Source organism: Monodon monoceros, unplaced genomic scaffold (genome assembly GCF_005190385.1).
Source record: "Monodon monoceros isolate NGI ecotype Baffin Bay Population unplaced genomic scaffold, NGI_Narwhal_1 Super_Scaffold_18, whole genome shotgun sequence".
Lineage (NCBI taxonomy): Eukaryota > Metazoa > Chordata > Mammalia > Artiodactyla > Monodontidae > Monodon > Monodon monoceros.
The window spans coordinates 122,290,170-122,309,754 of record NW_021703774.1 but is presented as its reverse complement, the minus strand read 5'-3'; the positions used below and the strand labels follow the sequence as shown (position 1 = coordinate 122,309,754).

The window sequence follows — 19,585 nt, the reverse complement described above, 5'->3', positions numbered from 1 at the left end:
AGGGGAAAAAAAATGAAAGTTTTACGATGTTCTTCCCAGCAGTATCTCCCCGCCTCAAATACATAGCTCAGCAATCCTGATCTGCTTCTATTACCCTTCCCTCAAGAACACATCTGTTATATCTTACCCCCTGTGATTTGCCTCTGTCTACACTACCCTAGCCCTCCCATACCCCGTCCCTACATCCATTAACCCTCTGCCTGGCAAAACCCTCATCCAATACATCACCTTACCAGTGAAATGGTGCCCCTTCCATTTACTAGCAAAAGACCTTTGCCTGCCTCTACTGTGGATTTGATTACACTATATTAGAACTATCTGTTTATGTGTTGTTTGCCTTGTTCCATTAGTTGAAAGCTCCTTGAGAGTAGGGAGTGTAGCATTCATTTTTTCTAGCCTCATCACTCAGCATAGTACTTGGCACACAATAAGAGCTTAAGAAATGTCAAATAAATGAGTATCACTGAAATTGTTTAACTATAATAATTATGAGAGGAAGGAGGGAGGGGAAAATTGAAGGAGTTTTTATCTTGAGTTGTTAAGAAAGTTTGGTAAAGAGCAGCTTTCTTTGCTGAGCCTAGAAAAGGAATAGCAGACAGGGGAAAGATGAGATATACATGACTCACAGGCAGTGATGATAATAAGAGCTGGAGGCACTGAAGCTTCAGGGCTGCTCCTCTCGGTTGGGGTGCTTTTGATGTGTGCCTGCTTTGATCTCTGCTGTGCAGCTATGGCCCAGGATGTTCTGGAATGAAGAAAAACTACTTACTGTTTCCTGTTTCCAAGATCCAGAGTGTGTTAGAAAATAAGCACTTGGGGAAGGGGTTGGTTTTTCCGGTGACAAAATCATTTCCCAAAGGTAAACGGTCTCTCCCACATGGTTGAGAGCTGAAGCAGATGAAAAGAGGATGCACAGAGAGGACATTGCAGTGTGCAGAAGAGAAAAGCTGAATGCAACATAAGAGCAGAGACAAGATAAAATAGAAAAATGCAAAAGGGCAGCAGCACATGGGTGAGGTCAGCTAAGCTGTACTAGTGATGGACACAATGGGACACTGGACCACACATGGACGGATTTTGCCAGCCTCTTGGAAAACACATGCATGGGAACACAGGTAATGACATTCCATCACCTTATACTAAGGAAAAGGACAACACAGCTAGCAGATCATGACTGAGGGCAAAGAGACACAGACATACACTGCTACCTCTTTGTGTATGGGAGGCCAAATAGAACTCCCATTTGTGTAGTTTATTTAGAAGCATAACTTCTGTTATGAATTATGCCCAAGTTAAATCATCCTTATTAAATTTGTCTGAGATGTGGATTCAGTTATTCTCAAAAACTGATTTTTGAAATAGAGCTTCCATTTTAGAAACTTTCTAAATTTGTATAATAGTCAGATTCTATTCACCATCTCAAACTAACCTAGTGTAAATGTTCGGCAACTTTAATCTCCCCAGATTGGTAGAGAGAGAAAGGAGATATTATGAACTCTCAAAAAAAAAAAAAGGAGCAGGTGCAATAAAGTTTGATCTAAGTATTGTTAGAAGGAAAATCAAGCCTTATAATGCCACACATATTGAACAGTTTAGGGATTAAAAATACCTGAGCAAATATCTGATGGATTTGATTAAAAAAGGAAGCAATTTCCAGAATATGTGTATTTTAGGGTTAATTGTCAGAGCCCCCAAATCCGGGTATTCGATGAGATACATCAGTGGAGGTCAAAGTCATTAAAGTTCTTCTACAAAGGCCTAAATTACATGATTTAACACACCAGACAGCAGAGACCTTGTCTGTTTTATTCCCCACTAGAAGAGTTCCAGCACACTGTGGATACTCAACAAACAGTTGATGGAACAAGAATAAGTATAGAGAAACTGAAGCACTGAATCTATAAAATTTGTGCATGTTAATGGGGATAACAACTGGCATGAAAAATCATGATTTTCTAAAAACCTGTAAGTCTCTGAGGCTCGGGCTTCTGTAGTTTAGTCCTAGGAGAGAGTTAATATTAATAGTTACATTTTTTGGAGTTAATATTAGTAGTTACATTTTTTTGAGTTCCATCCTATACCAGATATTGAGCTAGACAACTTAGATACATTGTTCCTAATCCTCAGAATAACTTCCCAAGTTACATAATACTATCTGTTTTATAGATGGGGATATAGGCTGTGAAAAGTTAAACAACTTTTCCAAAGTTACATAGCTATTAAATGGCAGAGCAGTAACTCAAATCCACATCTGACTGCTAATCAATGTGTTTTACTTATATCAAACTGTCTCTAAGAATGTATATATTTTGAAAAATTTTATTCCTTGTAATAAAATTAGCGTATGTTCATGAGAATAAATTTGGAAAATACAGAAATTTATAGGAGAAATAAAAGGTCAGCCATGATACCTCCACTCTTTTGTACACATATGGCAATACAATTGATTCTCATTTTTTGCAGTGATGTTTCTATAAAGTCGCCACAAACACTGAAATAGCAAATCCTGAACCGTTGCTCCTAGGGGAATTACAGGGTTAGGTTCTTTCGAGCCTTTGGTCATAACATTTTCAGGAACTGACTAATCTATAACCTTGTTTTATGTATGTTTCTGTTCAAAACCACATTATTTAATATGTATTGTTAATTCATTAACATTTAACTCACAGCCAACAGCACTGTAACTCATGCCTGAGTGAAGCGTATCTAACACATACATTTGCTTGTCAGGAACATCACCACCTTGTTATGCTTATGCTTAGGAATAAAAGGCAGCACTTCAGCACTATGCTTGGGGTTCAATTTAAACAGTGCAATCACCTATAAAAACCACAAAAATAAGAAAAACACGGCACTACATAGACTGCAAAGAGGACATTTGTTCATAGCATGAGAGCTAAAACAAGAAGTTAGAGCCTCATCTTGCTCAACCTCAGCTGGAAGCATGCGTGTCAGGTGATTCAAATCATAGTCTACTACATAATCACAGAGCTAGCAGTTGGATAATATGTCAGCCTCTGCTTCCTGAGAGGAGAGATCTTAGGCAGTTCATTCTATTCTTATCAATTTTGAAGAAAATTGTATACAGGTTCCCTTGAAAGTATGTATCAATATTACAATTTCAGAGAAAGTTTATTCAAAATCTGAATTGCTCAGGTTAGCCTTCTCCTTTCTGTCTTGTTTCATTTAGAAGCAAAGATTTTTGGAGGTGGGGGTGAGGAGACCAAATTATCATTCTTCTTTTTTTTTTAGCTGTGCCTTGCAGCATGTGGGATCTTAGCTCCCCAACCAGGGATCAAACTCGTGCCCACTGTATTGGGAGGGTGGAGTCTTAACCACTGGAATGCCAGGGAAGTCGCTATGATTCATTTTTAATACAAGGATAATCTCAGACATTTTCCTTTTCCAAATATTTATATTTATTACTGTTTTAGTTTGGAAAAAGCAATGTTGTACATGATAGAAATTAAAACAGTTCCAAGGGTATACACATTAAAAAAATAAGACTCCTTCATATCCCCAAAATTCAGCAATCACTGTTTATCATTTCTTGTAAATACCTCGCAGAAATACTCTATGCAGCTTCTAACATATATCTACATTTAAATTTTAAAAGACATAAGAATGAAAAGACATACAGGACAGGATGGATAATAAGTATCCCAGTAAAACTGTTCCTTCAAACTCCACTTTATCCAAAAAGGTAATGATATATTTTATAACTCTCAAATGCACTGTGTACAAAGGCAATAAATGGTCTTGAGATTTTTGTTTTGTTTTAATTTTAAGGGAAAGGGAACTATTATCAATTGGAGGTATATTGTATGCACATTTGTGCTAGGTACTTTATACATTTTATCTATTTTGAGCTCTCAAAGATGTCATGAAGGAAGTATTATCCCCATTTTACTAATAAAAAACCTGCATCTCAGAGAAGTAAATTTTTTAATATCACACAGCTGACAACTAATATAAACACAATTAGAACTCAGTTCTGCCTGATTCCAATACCCACACTCATTCTATATATATTCTAGATCTTACACATTATGTTTAATATCTGAATTATAAATATGGATATGACAGTTGATATTAGCTCAGTGGTTTAAAAATCCCTAATGAGGATCTGTACCTATAAGTTCACCCTTCTGCAGTCTGTGATTAATACCATTTTGTACTTGACATTATAAAGCCATAAATATTCAGTGGAGTCAAATCCCTTTTAAAGAGAACATCAGACTAAAAAGAACTACAACAGAGGAGGCCTGCAGATGGCACTGCTGCCCATAAGTCATCCAAATCTAATTTACTAATAGTTTTTTTAAAAAATAAATACACAGTCATTTTAGGAATTATATAACACTGATTACAAAAGTTAAACTTCCACCAACATCTGTGATTTATAAATTGTGTAATTCCTTCCAATTTATGATTTGATGTTGAAATTTAATTTTCTGTTTAATGAACTTAATAGCAATGCTTAATAGCCCTACAGCCTAGCAATAGGTGGAACATAAATCTGAGTGGAGGGGATACATGAATATTAAGCTGGGGAAGAGAAAGACATTTGGACTCTTTGCTTTAGCATAAAGTACTGCCTGACAAATCAGGTCACTTTATTGTGAGGAGACAGGTTGAAACTGCTAAATCTAAAGATGGATGCAGTCTTTAGAACTTCCAGGATATAAATCAGAAAGCTGATCAAAACCCCAAAATACAAAAGTCTAAGATCCTGTACATAATGAATAAGAATATAGGTCTTTTCACTGTATTTTTAGCTTCACCATGAACTTTTAAGAAAAATTATTGCTAATCTCTAATCCTAGTCAATCATATAAGCTTTAGAAAAAAAGAGAGCCACTTTCTTTTGAGTTTTTGAGACACAGAATACTCCAAGATTTCACAGGGTTTTATGTGGTTGATAAGATTATAGGTGATTTAAACTTTTTCATTTCCAAATCACCTATAATAAACAGACATTACTTTTTAATAAATCAACAAATAATAAAGTAAAAAATAATCCCCAAACATCAATTCTCATAATCTCTCTCATAGTAACACAATCCCTTTTCTAGTTTGTTCGTTTTAATGCTAGGGATCCTTTGCAGTGAATATGAGGTGTTCTCCATAGAACCCCTCAGTGCACACTCATTCATTTCCCAGCTGTCAGGAATATTGGCTGCACTCCTCTTTAGGAACTGTGCTTGGCTGAAGGGAACTGCTTCACCCAAGGTTACACTTCCTCCCGAATCAGCCCATATTCAGTGACTGGTTTACATGAAGGTACAAAGGCCCAGCTCCTTTTCTCTATTGTGGACAATTCTGAAGGCCCACCCCAGCTCCACAGCCTGTTCACCGGATCAGTTGAGGCCTCTGTTACAATTCTGTGGTAGTTCAACTTTTTCTTTTGCCCCATCCCCTGCAGCACTTCAAGTATTGCTCCTAAGTGTACCATCCAGTACACAAACATTTGTCTCAATATTATGGGTAACATGACCTTAGGCAGAACTAAGACTAGTCTTAGGACGCTGACTAAAATAGAATTTTGGATCTGGATCAATCAATGGCTGGCTTGTAATGAGGAGACTATCACTAGTGGTTGGTAGAGTACTGACAGTCCCTGCCAAAATTTTTATTAGTGGTGAATTGGCACCAATTCTTAGCCAAGAAAACAAATCTAAAACAATATCACTTGTCTTCTGGTTTGCAGTTTTTTAAAAGAAGTCTATAATTCTTATTTTTGTTCCTCTGTATAAACTGCTTTTTCTCTGCTTTTAAGATCTTCCTCTTTATCACTAGTTTTCAGCAACTTAATTATGTGTGCCTTGTTGCAAATTTATGTTTTTTTTTGGGGGGGTTACTTGAGCTTCTGTGGGTTTATGGTCTTTGTCACATTTAGAAAAACTTCAGCCATTATTTTTGGTCAATAACTTTTATGCCCTCCCTTTTTCTTTCTTCTCTCATTTCTCATTTTCTTCTCTCATAGACTCCAATCCACATGTTACTCGGTTATTTTCACATAGATCACTGAGACTCTGTTCTTTGTCTTTTTCAGTTTTGTTTCCTTTGTACTTTATTTTGGGTAGTTCCTATTGCTGTTTTCAAGTTCATGAATCTTCTGCTGTGTCTAATTGGCTCTTAATTTCATTCCATGTATTTTTCATTTTGGGTATTGTATTTTTAACCTCCAGAATTTCTCTTTGAATCTTTTTTATATCTTTCATTTCTATCACTATATTCCTGATTTTCTTTATATCCTAGAAAATATTTATAATGTTTATAATAACTGTTAAAGTGTCTCTAATTTCATTATCTGTCACTTCTGGGTATGTTTCTATTGATCGCTTTTCCCCCTGGTTATGGATTATATATTTTTTTCTGTTTCTTTGTATGTCTGGTAATTTTTGATTGGATGCTGGACATTGTGAGTTTTACACTGTTAAGTGCTGGATTTTGTTGTATTTCTTTAAAGTATTGAACTTTGTTCTGGCATACAGGAAGTTACTTGAGGAGCAATTTGAACATTTTCAGGCTGTTTTTAAGATTTATTAGGGTGAATTTATAGCAGTTTTTATTCTAGGGCGAATTTGGCCTCACTACTGAAGCACAACTCTTCTGAAGATGCTACCCAATGTCCCAAGTATTAGAAGTTCTCTATATTTTGGCTGATGGGAATATGAATTATTCCCAGATCCATGAGGTACAGAGATTGTTTGGTTTACTGCTTTCCAGTCTGTTCTCATTCTTTCCTTGGCTAGTTTTTTTTTTTTTTTTTAGTACTCAACTGACTTACTTCACTGTGCTCCATGCCAATTAGTACTCAGCAAAACCTTTAGACCACTGCAGATCTCTGAAGGGTTTTTTTCTTTTCTTCTTCTTTTTTTTTTAAATATCTCTCTCAGTCATCCTGAACTCTGATCTCTAGCTCCTTAATGCAGTGAGACACTGGGCTTTATTTTGGCTGCCCCTCCCTGCACTGTGGCCTGCCAACTGCCTGTAGGCAGTAATCTGGGGACAATCATAGGACTTACCTCCTTTGTTTTCCTTTTCTCAGGAATCAGTCTTTTATTACCTGTAGTTCGATGCCTAGAAACAGTTGTTGCATATACTTTGGTTTTCTACTTGCTTATGGAAGGATAAGTTAGAGACCAACTAATGATGATATAAAAATTGTTTTTACAATGAGCAAAAAGTCAAAACTACTTTCAAATGTCTTATACATTCTGTGTTCCCTCAGTACACATTCTGAGAGGTTTTCAGGAGAGTTAAAAACAGCTACTCTGTACATCTTTTCCCCCAGTTCTTAGAAAATAAGATTCTTAGTTAATACAAAAGCTAATTCTGAGATAACAAAAGATTCTTAGTTGCTATACTTTATTGTATTTAGAACTATTAAGTTTATTCCAGTGAACTAACTTTATTTCTTTAAATTTAGAGTTTAATATTAAAACCAGCAATCCTTTCTCTCCTAGAAGTTTCATTTCAACAATAACACCACATGCATATACATATACACATATGTGCTTTACCTTCAAAATCAAAAGGAGATATATCTTTGGGAGAGATACACAGGCTGCCAGGATATAAAATTCTGGATCTATTTTTAATTCTTCCAAAGATGGGGTAAAAAATATCACCACTGATAGAATAGAAAAGAAAATATATTGTGAGATATGAGGACAGAGATTTGGAAGGGAAGGAGTTTTAATCAGCAGAAATCTTATTAAACTCATTATCAGAGGAAAGGACTTAGAAATTGAGCTTGGGCTTGCTAAGGTCAAGATTTAAATATATTGCTGCTTTAAATTATCTTAACAACCCAGTTAGGTAGATGTTATTATTCATATTTTATGGATGAGGAAACTCAGAATTTACATTTTCCAAGGACAGAAGCTAGCCAGTAGGAAATTCCTTGTATTGATACTTTCCACTACTGAGTGCTAGATAACTAGACAGTATATGAGAAGAGTGGATCACTAAACGACAACAATTAGCAGAAGCTGTTGGGAATGATTGGTGGCAATAACTTCTGGGACCAGAACTACAATTCCCTGTGCATTGCCACAGATTTACTATTTCACACCCTCTCCCTTCAAACTTGCAATATCTTCCCCACCATGCTTTACTCTCAAGGGTTGACTCTGATTCTTATTTCCTGAGAAGGCAAAAGCAATTAGAAGATACTTTTTATAAGCACTCAACATCAAATCAACCCATCAATATTTGAAATTAAAGACTCTGCCCTTTTTTTCTGATACAACGGTATCTGTCCATGCTCCAGCCAAAGGTTAATAAGCCTTCTATTTGTGTAATGGGTCCTGTATGCTTTCACATATTCAAGGATATTGCTTCTGACGATATTAATGCTTTCCTTCCTCATCAAATTTTCTCATTATATTAGACCAGGTATTTTCAACCAGTATGTACAATCAGAAGCTGTGTTTCATGACTAAAAAATAGTTTAATAAGACTCACCAGTTGGTCACAATTTTGTTTTGGTTCCTTTCTGATCAAAGCAATTGAGAGGACTGTATTTTTGCTAAGATCTCTTCTAGTGTTATAATTCTAGGTGTTTCTAGTATTAATTTCTAACATTTAATAGAGTGCCTATTCTATACTAGACATTGTGCTAAAAACTTCTCACGAATTATTCTATTTAATACTCACAACAATCCTAAGGAACAGGTACTATTATAATCTTTATTGTGCAGATAAGAAAACTGGGATTTAGAGAAGTTAAATAACCTGTCTCAGGTTACACAGTAAACAGCACAGTAGGATTCAAATCTGACTTCAGAGTTCACATTATTAAACTGTTACATCATATATTTTGTAACCTCAATTGCATGCACATTAAGGGAGATCAAAATTTATATGTCTTTATAATATTTATATATTTAATATCCATCAATAAATACAAAATTAAATTGTTATAAAACCCACAATAGTTTTTATCTCAATATGCAACATAATTCACATTATTACATACCTTTAAACAGGAAAACTTTTAGTATACAAACACCTTGGGAAGAATTGTAATTCACTTCAATATTTTTATAGCTAAGGTTTCTGGGCAAAAGATATAGTTATTTTCTGTCCATATTTTTAATAAAAATATTAATTTCAAATGGAACATTGTCATTTTACAGTACAAAATTACACTGAAAAATCAAAACAGTCATTGAACAATAAGTGTCTATTACATCCCAGGCATTATGTATATCTTTACACTTACCAAATAGATATTAAATAATCTTCAGGAAAATGTGGAAGAAAAGCTGCTCCAAGTTTGTACGCAGTTAGTCAAGCAGAAATTTGTAGAACCTTCTATTAAGATGAAAGGGATTTATACTTGGCATTTTCTTCCAATGAAATAATAAAGCCAGTGTGAAACCAGCTTGACATTTTATTTATAAAAAGTATTTAGGGCACTGATTCTCAAAGCTGGCTGAATATTGGAATCACCTAGAGGGTTTAAAAAATACTGAGGCCTATATGCCATCCCTTAAAATTTTGATTTAATCAGTATAAGGTAGGGCCTGAGCATGTATTATTTTAAAACTCTCCAGGTGATTCTAATATGCAACAATTTGAAAACACTAGCTTAGGAAATTGTTGCATAATTAAAAAGGCTAGTCTTCAGTTGAATGAATCCTCATGACTTGATTTCAGGGGGTGTATTGTTTTTTTAAGTATCTGGTAGGTATATCTCCCTTGATTAGGAAGCAAATACTTTAGGGAAGAGGTTTTCTGGTTTATTCATCATTTTCTCTCCACATCTTGAAGAATGAAAGGCACATAGTAGTTGCTAAATAAATATCTTTTAAATGAATATGTGATTGCCTTATACTTCTTTCATATCTTTATATTCTAGTAGATTCATGAAGATAAGAATGCAAAAGATATTTATTGAAAAAATGAATGACTGAAGCAGTTAGGGTAAATGTTTAAGGCAAACCAAAGTCTTATAATATATATTCATATTTTAAAAACACATACATATATAAATAGATAAAAAGTAGCAAAAGAACATATGAGTGCAATATTTAGCAGTTGAAAATTAATTCATTGAATTTTCAAATATTCTTCACATTCTTACACTTAGAAACAAAAGTAATCCTAAACAACTAGTTCTTTAAGCTAACATCCATAAGCACATGCAGATAAGTTGTTTTTTTGTTTTTTTGTTTTAAAGAATTACAGCTTAATCTTGAAGAGCAAACATCATTTTTCAAAATTCAAGTAAATGAAACTTTAGCACACATCATGATAGCTTTTCCAGATAGTTGTATAAAAAAAAAAGATTATTTCTGATTAAAATATTTGGTATCACCTATTGTCACTTGCTCTCCATTGAGATTCACTAGTTTCTCAGCAGTTTCACATTGATAAAAACTATTTTGGCACTTCCTTACATAATGTTCTATTTAGAAAAACCTTATTGATAAATAGACTTCCTTTTTAGTAGCTGAATTCTTAGATATGGCTTCACTTACCAAAGTTCCACAAGTATTACATGATTTTCAATTCAATTAGTATCTTAAACTACGAAACTTTGGTTTTCTTAAAATTAGCATTGGTTGCTTGATTGTAGGTTTGTCACCAAAAAGTGCTGCTTCACTTTCAGAGGTTGGAAATCTTTTCTGATATATCAAGGGATATTCCTTCTGAAACTTAAAAATGAGGTGAGGAATTAGAGGGTATTTAACATTATTACCTGAGCTGAAGCCACTGGTCAACATTTTATAAGGATTCAATGCCTTTCTCAAAGATGTATTACAGAGATCAGTATCCTTTCACTTTATTCTTGCTTCTCCCTCCACTTTCTCACACATGAAAGGTACCCTGTAATATTTCTTAGATTCCAGTTAGCATTAACATCTAGGATTCTCTTCTGCTGTTAATTCTCCTAAATTCCAGATGTTCTTCCTTCTCATTGGTAAAGCCTATGAAGGTCACAAGGATCTAGTTAGTATATTTCATACTTCTTTGAGTATCTCAGACCAGGAATTGGACTTGCCAGAATCATGTGGCTACAGGGTTTTGATGTAGAGCTAAAAATTCTAAATGGTAATGATGAGTCACTAAAAGTTACATATTATAGTCCTAAGTTTATAATTATTTTCCCAGGGTAATGCATGCTTTAAATATAAAACACTGGAAGTAAAGGAGAGTATCTGTTATTATGGTTATTATGAAAACTTCAGAACAGAGTAAAACCAGGCAGGTAGTCATACATAGCCTACATATATGATATTTAAAATTCAAAATATTAAAATGAGAAATTAGATTCTAAATGTCATTAAATAACAATCAGCAATAGCATATTAGAAAATATTTATGACTGAAACTTGTTCATTCCCTTACCTGTTTTAGTTTTTTCCTTTTCTCCTTCACAGGCAAACTCTTATTTTTAATAATATTCTCTAAAAGTTCTGCAACTGCAGCTTGAGAGGTAGAAACTTTTTGTTCATCAAACTCCTGAGCACTAATTTGTTTACAGTATGAATACGTTGGCAAAGGAGCAATCACTCCATCTCCAGGATTTTTAATCTGTAATGAACAAAATGATACATACAGTCAAATCCATTAATTCTGGTCATGTTCCTATTTGGTAAAGGGTTCTTCTGATGGGTTTTAATACCTATTATTTTGCCACCAAACATTCAGCACTTTAAGAAAACTGTATTATGCAGCGGAGTAGCAGTAAGTCAGTAGGGTCTCAATCCCAGCCCTACAACCTACTAGCTTTATAACCATCAGCAAGTTATTTAAACTGGTCTTGGTCTGTCTCCTCATCTGTAAAATGTGAATGTATGTGAGATAATGTATATAAAATGCTTAGCACACAAGTATTAAATAAAGGTAGCTAACATCATTAGAACCAATAACCATGGATTTTATTCTTTTAACTATAAAACACTAACAAAGTGATATTTTAATTCATCTTAAAACATTAACGTTTTGAAATGGTAATAAAGTGTTCATCTACTATTTTTGAGATGTAAGAGCATGGGCAGGGCCCATAACATCTGTAGACAAGGTGATTAGGAACCAAGATGGCAGAGTAGAAGGACGTGCTCACTCCCTCTTGAGAGAACACGAGAATCACAACTAGCTGCTGGACAATCATCGACAGGAAGACACTGGAACTCACCAAAAAAGATACCCCACATCCAAAGAAAAAAGGAGAAGCCACAATGAGATGGTAGGAGGGGCACAATCACAGTAAAAACAAATCCCATAACTGCTGGGTGGGTGACTCACAGACTGGAGAACACTTATACCACAGAAGTCCACCCACTGGAGTGAAGGTTCTGAGCCCCACGTCAGGTTCCAACCTGGGGGTCTGGCAATGGGAGGAGGAACTTCTAGAGAATCAGACTTTGAAGGCTAGTGGGATTTGATTGCAGGACTTCGACAGGACTCGGGGAAAAAGAGACTCCACTCTTGGAGGGCACACACAAAGTAGTGTGCACATTGGGACCCAGGGGAAGGAGCAGTGACCCCAGGGGAGACTGAACCAGACCTACCTGCTAGTGTTGGAGGGTCTCCTGCAGAGGTGGGCGGTGGCTGTGGCTCACCCTGGGGACAAGGACACTGGCAGCAGAAGTTCTGGGAAGTACTCCTTGGCGTGAGCCCTCCCAGAGTCCACCATTAGCCCCACCAAAGAGCCCAGGTAGGCTTCAGTGTTGGGTCTCCTCAGGCCAAACAACCAACAGGGAGGGAACCCAGCCCCACCCATCAGCAGTCAAGTGGATTAAAGTTTTACTGAGCTCTGCCCACCAGAGCAACAGTCAGCTCTACCCACCACCAGTCCCTCCCATTAGGAAGCTTGCACAAGCCTCTTAGATAGTCTCATCCACCAGAGGGTAGACAGCTGAAGCAAGAAGAACTACAATCCTGCAGCCTGTGGAACAAAAACCACATTCACAAAAACAGACAAGATGAAAAGGCAGAGGGATATGTACCAGATGAAGGAACAAGATAAACCCCAGAAAAACAACTAAATGAGGTGGAGATAGGCAAACTTCCAGAAAAGAATTCAGAATAATGATAGTGAAGATGATCCAAGATCTTGGAAAAAGAATGGAGGAAAAAATGGAGAAGATGCAAGAAATGTTTAACAAAGACCTAGAAGAATTAAAGAACAAACAAACAGAGATGAACAATACAATAACTGAAATGAAAACTACACTAGAAGGAATCAATAGCAGAATAACTGAGACAGAAGAGTGGATAAGTGACCTGGAAGACAAAATGGTGGAATTCACTGATGCGGAACAGAATAAAGAAAAAACAATGAAAAAAAAATGAAGACAGCCTAAGAGACCTTGGGGACAACATTAAACGCAACAACATTCGCATTATAGGGGTCTCAGAAGGAGAAGAGAGAGAGAAAGGACCCGAGAAAATACTTGAAGAGATCATAGTCAAAAACTTCCCTAACATGGGAAAGGAAATAGCCACCCAAGTCCAGGAAGCACAGAGAGTCCCATACAGGATAAACCCAAGGAGAAACACGCCGAGACACATAGTAATCAAACTGGCAAAAATTAAAGACAAAGAAAAATTATTGAAAGCAGCAAGGGAAAACTGACAAATAACATACAAGGGAACTCCCATAAGGTTAACAGCTGATTTCTCAGTAGAAACTCTACAAGCCAGAAGGGAGTGGCATGATATACTTAAAGTGATGAAAGGGAAGAACCTACAACCAAGATTACTCTACCTGGTAATGATTTCATTCAGATTTGATGGAGAAATCAAAAGCTTTACAGACAAGCAAAAGCTAAGAGAATTCAGCACCACCAAACGAGCTCTACAACAAATGCTAAAGGAACTTCTCTAAGTGGAAAACACAAAAGAAAAGGACCTACAAAAACAAACCCCCCAAAATTAAGAAAATGGTCATAGAAACATACATATCGATAACTACCTTAAACGTGAATGGATTAAATGCTCCAACCAAAAGACACAGGCTTGCAGAATGGGTACAAAAACAAGACCCTTATATATGCTGTCTACAAGAGACCCACTTCAGACCTAGGGACACATTCAGACTGAAAGTGAGGGGATGGAAAAATTATTCCATGCAAATGGAAATCAAAAGAAAGCTGGAGTAGCAATACTCATATCAGATAAAATAGACTTTAAAATAAAGAATGTTACAAGAGACAAGGAAGGACATTACATAATGATCAAGGGATCAATCCAAGAAGAAGATATAACAATTATAAATATATATGCACCCAACATAGGAGCACCTCAATACATAAGGCAACTGCTAACAGCTATAAAACAGGAAATTGACAGTAACACAATAATAGTGGGGGACTTAAACACCCCATTTACACCAATGGACAGATCATCCAAAATGAAAACAAATAAGGAAACAGAAGCTTTAAATGACACAATAGACCAGATAGATTTAATTGATATTTATAAGCATTCCATCCAGAAACAGCAGATTACACTTTCTTCTCAAGTGCAAACAGAACATTCTCCAGGATAGATCACATCTTGGGTCACAAATCAGGCCACTGTAAATTTAGGAAAATTGAAATCATATCAAGCGTCTTTTCTGATCACAATGCTATGAGATTACAAATAAATTACAGGGAAAAAAACGTAAGAAACACAAACACATGGAGGCTAAACATGATGTTACTAAATAACCAAGAGATCACTGAAGAAATCAAAGAGGAAATAAAAAAATACCTAGAGACAAATGACAATGAAAACATGACGATCCAAAACCTATGGGATGCAGCAAAAGTAGTTCTAAGAGGGAAGTTTATAGCTATACAAGCGTACCTCAAGAAACAAGAAAAATCTCAAATAAACAATCTAACCTTACACCTAAAGGAACTACAGAAAGAAGAACAAACAAAACCCAAAGTTAGCAGAAGGAAAGAAATCATAAAGATCAGAGCAGAAATAAATGAAATAGAAACAAAGAAAACAATAGCAAAGATCAATAAAACTAAAAGCTGGTTCTTTGAGAAGATAAACAAAATTGATAAACCATTAACCAGACTCATCAAGAAAAAGAGAGAGAGGACTCAAATCAATAAAATTAGAAATGAAAAAGGAAAAGTTACAACAGACACTACAGAAATACAAAGCATCGTTAAGAAACTACTACAAGCAACTATATGCCAATAAAATGGACAACCTGGAAGAAATGCACAAATTCTTAGAAAGGTATAACCTTCCAAGACTGAAACAGGAAGAAATAGAAAATATGACCAGACCAATAACAAGTAATGAAATTGAAATTTTGATTAAAAATCTTCCAACAAACAAAAGTCCAGGACCAGATGGCTTCACAGGTGAATTCTATCAAACATTTAGAGAAGAGCTAACACCCATCCTTCCCAAACTCTTACAAAAAATTGCAGAGGAAGGAACACTCCCAAACTCATTCTATGAGGCCACCATCACCCCGATACCCAGACGAGACAAAGATACTACAAAAAAAGAAAATTACAGACCAATATCACTGATGAATATAGATGCAAAAATCCTCAACAAAATACTAGCAAACAGAATCCAGCAACACATTAAAAGGATCATACACCAATGATCAAGTGGGATTTATCCCAGGGATGCAAGGATTCTTCAATATACACAAATCAATCAATGTGATACACCATATTAACAAATTGAAGAATAAAAACCATATGATAATCTCAACAGATGCAGAAAAAGCTTTTGACAAAATTCAAAACCTATTTATGATAAAAACTCTCCAGAAAGTGGGCATAGATGGAAGCTACCTCAACATAATAAAGGCCATGTACAACAAACCCACAGCAAACATCATTCTCAATAGTGAAAAACTGAAAGCATTTCCTCTAAGATCAGGAACAAGACAAGGATGTCCACTCTCGCCACTATTATTCAACATAGTTTTGGAAGTTCTAGCCACAGCAATCAGAGAAGAAAAAGAAATAAAAGGAATACAGATTGGAAAAGGAGAAATAAAACTGTCACTGTTTGCAGATGACATGATACTATACATAGAGAATCCTAAAGATGCCACCAGAAAACTACTAGAGTTAATCAATGAATTAGGTAAAGTTGCAGGATACAAAATTAATGTACAGAAATCTCTTGCATTCCTATACACTAATGATGAAAAATCTGAAAGAGAAATTAAGCAAACACTCCCATTTACCATTGCAACAAAAAGAATAAAATACCTAGGAATAAACCTACCTAGGGAGACAAAAGACCTGTATGCAGAAAACTATAAGACACTGATGAAAGAAATTAAAGATGATACCAACAGATGGAGAGGTATACCATGTTCTTGGATTGGAAGAATCAATATTGTGAAAATGACTATACCACCCAAAGCAATCTACAGATTCAATACAATCCCTATTAAATTACCAATGGCATTTTTTACAGAACTAGAACAAAAAATCTTAAAATTTGTTTGGAGACACAAAAGACCCCAAATAGCCAAAGCAGTCTTGAGGGAAAAAAACAGAGCTGGAGGAATCAGACTCCCTGACTTCAGACTATACTACAAAGCTACAGTGATCAAGACAATATGGTACTGGCACATAAACAGAAACATAGATCAGTGGAACAAGATAGAAAGCCCAGAGATAAACCCACACACCTATGGTCAACTAATCTATGACAAAGGAGGCAAGGACGTGCAATGGAGAAAAGACAGTCTCTTCAATAAGTGGTGCTGGGAAAACTGGAAAGCTACATGTAAAAGAATGAGATGAGAACACTCCCTAACACCACACTCAGAAATAAACTCAAAATGGATTAAAGACCTAAATGTAAGGCCAGACACCATCAAACTCTTAGAGGAAAACATAGGAAGAACACTCTTTGACATAAGTCACAGCAAGATCTTTTTGGATCTACCTCCTACAGTAATGAAAATAAAAACAAAAATAAACAAATGGGACCTAATGAAACGTCAGAGCTTTTGCACAGCAAAGGAAACCATAAACAGGACGAAAAGACACCCCTCAGAATGGGCGAAAATATTTGCAAACGAATCAACGGAGAAAGGATTAATCTCCAAAGTATATAAACAGCTCATGCAGCTCAATATTAAAAAGAACAAACAACCCAATCCAAAAATGGGCAGAGACCTAAATAGACATTTCTCCAAAGAAGAGATACAGATGGCCAAGAAGCACATGTAAAGCTGCTCAACATCACTAATTATTAGAGAAATGCAAATCAAAACTACAATGAGGTATCACCTCACAACAGTTAGAATGGCCATCATCAGAAAATCTACAAAGAACAAGTGCTGGCGAAGGTGTGGAGAAAAGGGGATCCTCTTGCACTGTTTGTGGGAATGTAAATTGATATAGCCACTATGGAGAACAGTATGGAGGTTCCTTAAAAACCAAAAATAGAACTACCACATGGCCCAACAATCCCACTACTGGGCATATACCCAGAGAAAACCATAATTCAAAAAGACACATGCACCTCAATGTTCATTGCAGCACTATTTACAATAGCCAGGTCATGGAAGCAACGTAAATGCCCATCGACAGATGAATGGATAAAGAATATGTGGTACATATATACAATGGAACATTACTCAGCCATAAAAAGGTATGGAATTGGGCCATTTGTAGAGACGTGGATGGATCTAGAGACTGTCATACAGAGTGAAGTTAAGTCAGAAAGAGAAAAACAAATATCGTATGTTAGCGCATATATGTGGAACCTAGAAAAATGGTACAGATGAACCGGTTTTCAGGGAAGAAATTGAGACATGGATGTAGAGAACAAATGTATGGACACTAAGGGGGGAAAGCGGTTGGGGGGTGGGAGTGGTGGTGTGATGAATTGGGCGATTGGGATTGATATGTATACACTGATGTGTATAAAATTGATGACCAATTAGGACCTGCTGTAGGAAAAAAAAAAATTTGTAGACAAGAGAAAGAATTGTAGGGGATAGTTATAATTACAGTAAGTCATGGCAATATTAGAATAGTATGTATAGGAAGAAACATGAATATGTGTGTTGGGCAGCCAAGGACTGAATATAGCAGACATCTGTTGTTTTTGGATGCTTAGATTCCTTCTCTCCTTATAAAAGTTCTTCCCATTCTACTCCAACTATCCTTACCTTTCATGAAGAACAGATTCATCTCTAATCTATGTAGAGCCACTCAGAAAATGGGCCCTCTCTTCCACCCACTCACCCTCAACCACCTAAAGAATGTGCATTTAATCTAGATTTGGCCACTCTGTGTCCATACCATTAACTTTTCAAATTGGAGGTGAGGAATGTTTTTTTTTTTCCTTTGGATTGCAAATATAAGTCTATGACTCAAGAGCTTTAATCAGCCATATCCAACCATGTGAAGGAGCCATTTTTCAAATATAGGACTGAAATGGAAATAAGTGATGAAGTGATGGAAACAGTCCTATTGTTATTTGAATATCCATATTCTGTCTACATTCTTGACTTTTGGAGGTTATTTATGTGAGCTGATAAAGTCTCCCTTTCTGATTAGGCTAGTTTGAGATGAGTTTGCCACTTGCAACTAATGCAGAGAATTTTAAGACTTAGAATACATACATGGCCCTTTCTTAAGTAGTCAAGATGTTTCTCCACTGCAGTCTGTAGGTAAGAGGGTACTTGGAGAATTTCCTGTTGATGATCCATCAAGAAAGAAACTAATCGTGCAGCAAGAAGCTCATCAAGATCTACTTCTTCAGCACAGCGTAACACACACCGAGAAAAAGTATGTATCATCTAGAAACATTAAAAGATGTGAATTTAAAAACTTTTATATAAATTAGAATACCAGTAATTTCTAGGTAGTATTATCTAAAGGATTGAGATAAAGTGATAAGCAGACTTCAGCTTACAAAATGAGGACAATAACTTATTACATTAGAAAGAATAAAATGCCAATTTTTTATAGTGCTTGTTAAGTATTTCCTTAATATAAATTCCAAATGATTACAGAAGGCTTAGCTTTTTCTTCAATTTTGTCTCAATTTTATCACTAAACACCTAGGTTCCATTAATACCAAACAAATATGGTGCTTAAAGACTGTTAGAGAACAGTGACTTATTAAATTAACCCCATAAAAGCACAGACTAGGAGAATATATAAACACAAGTGGTTACAAGGTTGGCATCATTTATCTTTTGAAACTGGAAAACAGTTTTTAATGCTATTCTATTAGTCTTTAAAAACAATTAGTACATTGTATTTTTCAATTCCATCATGACAATCTTCAAATCCTGGGGTAAATTTTGTGTTTCAAAACTAATTTACTCTCATTCGTGTCCATATAACCCACCAAATATAAGACACACACAGGTACACACGCACACATAAACACTCACACACCTCATTCTAAAATAATTTGAATATCAGAATTGTATTTTAAGTATTTTGCACATAATAGATGGTGAGCATATTTATTGAATTGAAATATTTTTGGTCTTATTCCTACATGCCTGGCAGGTTTTCCTATCTTCTTCCAATGCTCAGTCCTCAGCTTTTATTCTTTGCTCAGCTTTGTAGAACTCATTTACTCCCATAGCCTCAACTACCACTTTTCC

At 35.6% G+C, this 19,585-nt stretch overlaps 1 protein-coding gene across 3 annotated transcripts in view; it reads right to left on the bottom strand.

Annotated features, from left to right (window-relative positions):
* Nucleotides 1–625: 625 nt before the first annotated feature.
* DEPDC1 (DEP domain containing 1) overlaps nt 626–19,585 on the bottom strand; it is a 33,326-nt gene continuing 14,366 nt past the window's right edge. The window contains exons 10-13 of one of the 3 annotated variants that reach the window (XM_029229247.1): nt 18,587–18,763; nt 11,368–11,553; nt 10,497–10,673; nt 626–745 (exon numbers count right to left, since the gene is read on the bottom strand). In XM_029229247.1, the coding sequence (XP_029085080.1) occupies nt 10,533–10,673; nt 11,368–11,553; nt 18,587–18,763 (504 nt within the window). In that variant the 3' untranslated portion in view covers nt 626–745; nt 10,497–10,532. Of the gene's footprint in view, nt 746–9,738; nt 10,674–11,367; nt 11,554–18,586; nt 18,764–19,585 lie in introns of those variants that run through there. The other 2 variants (XM_029229248.1, XM_029229245.1) reach the window with 2 other exon arrangements.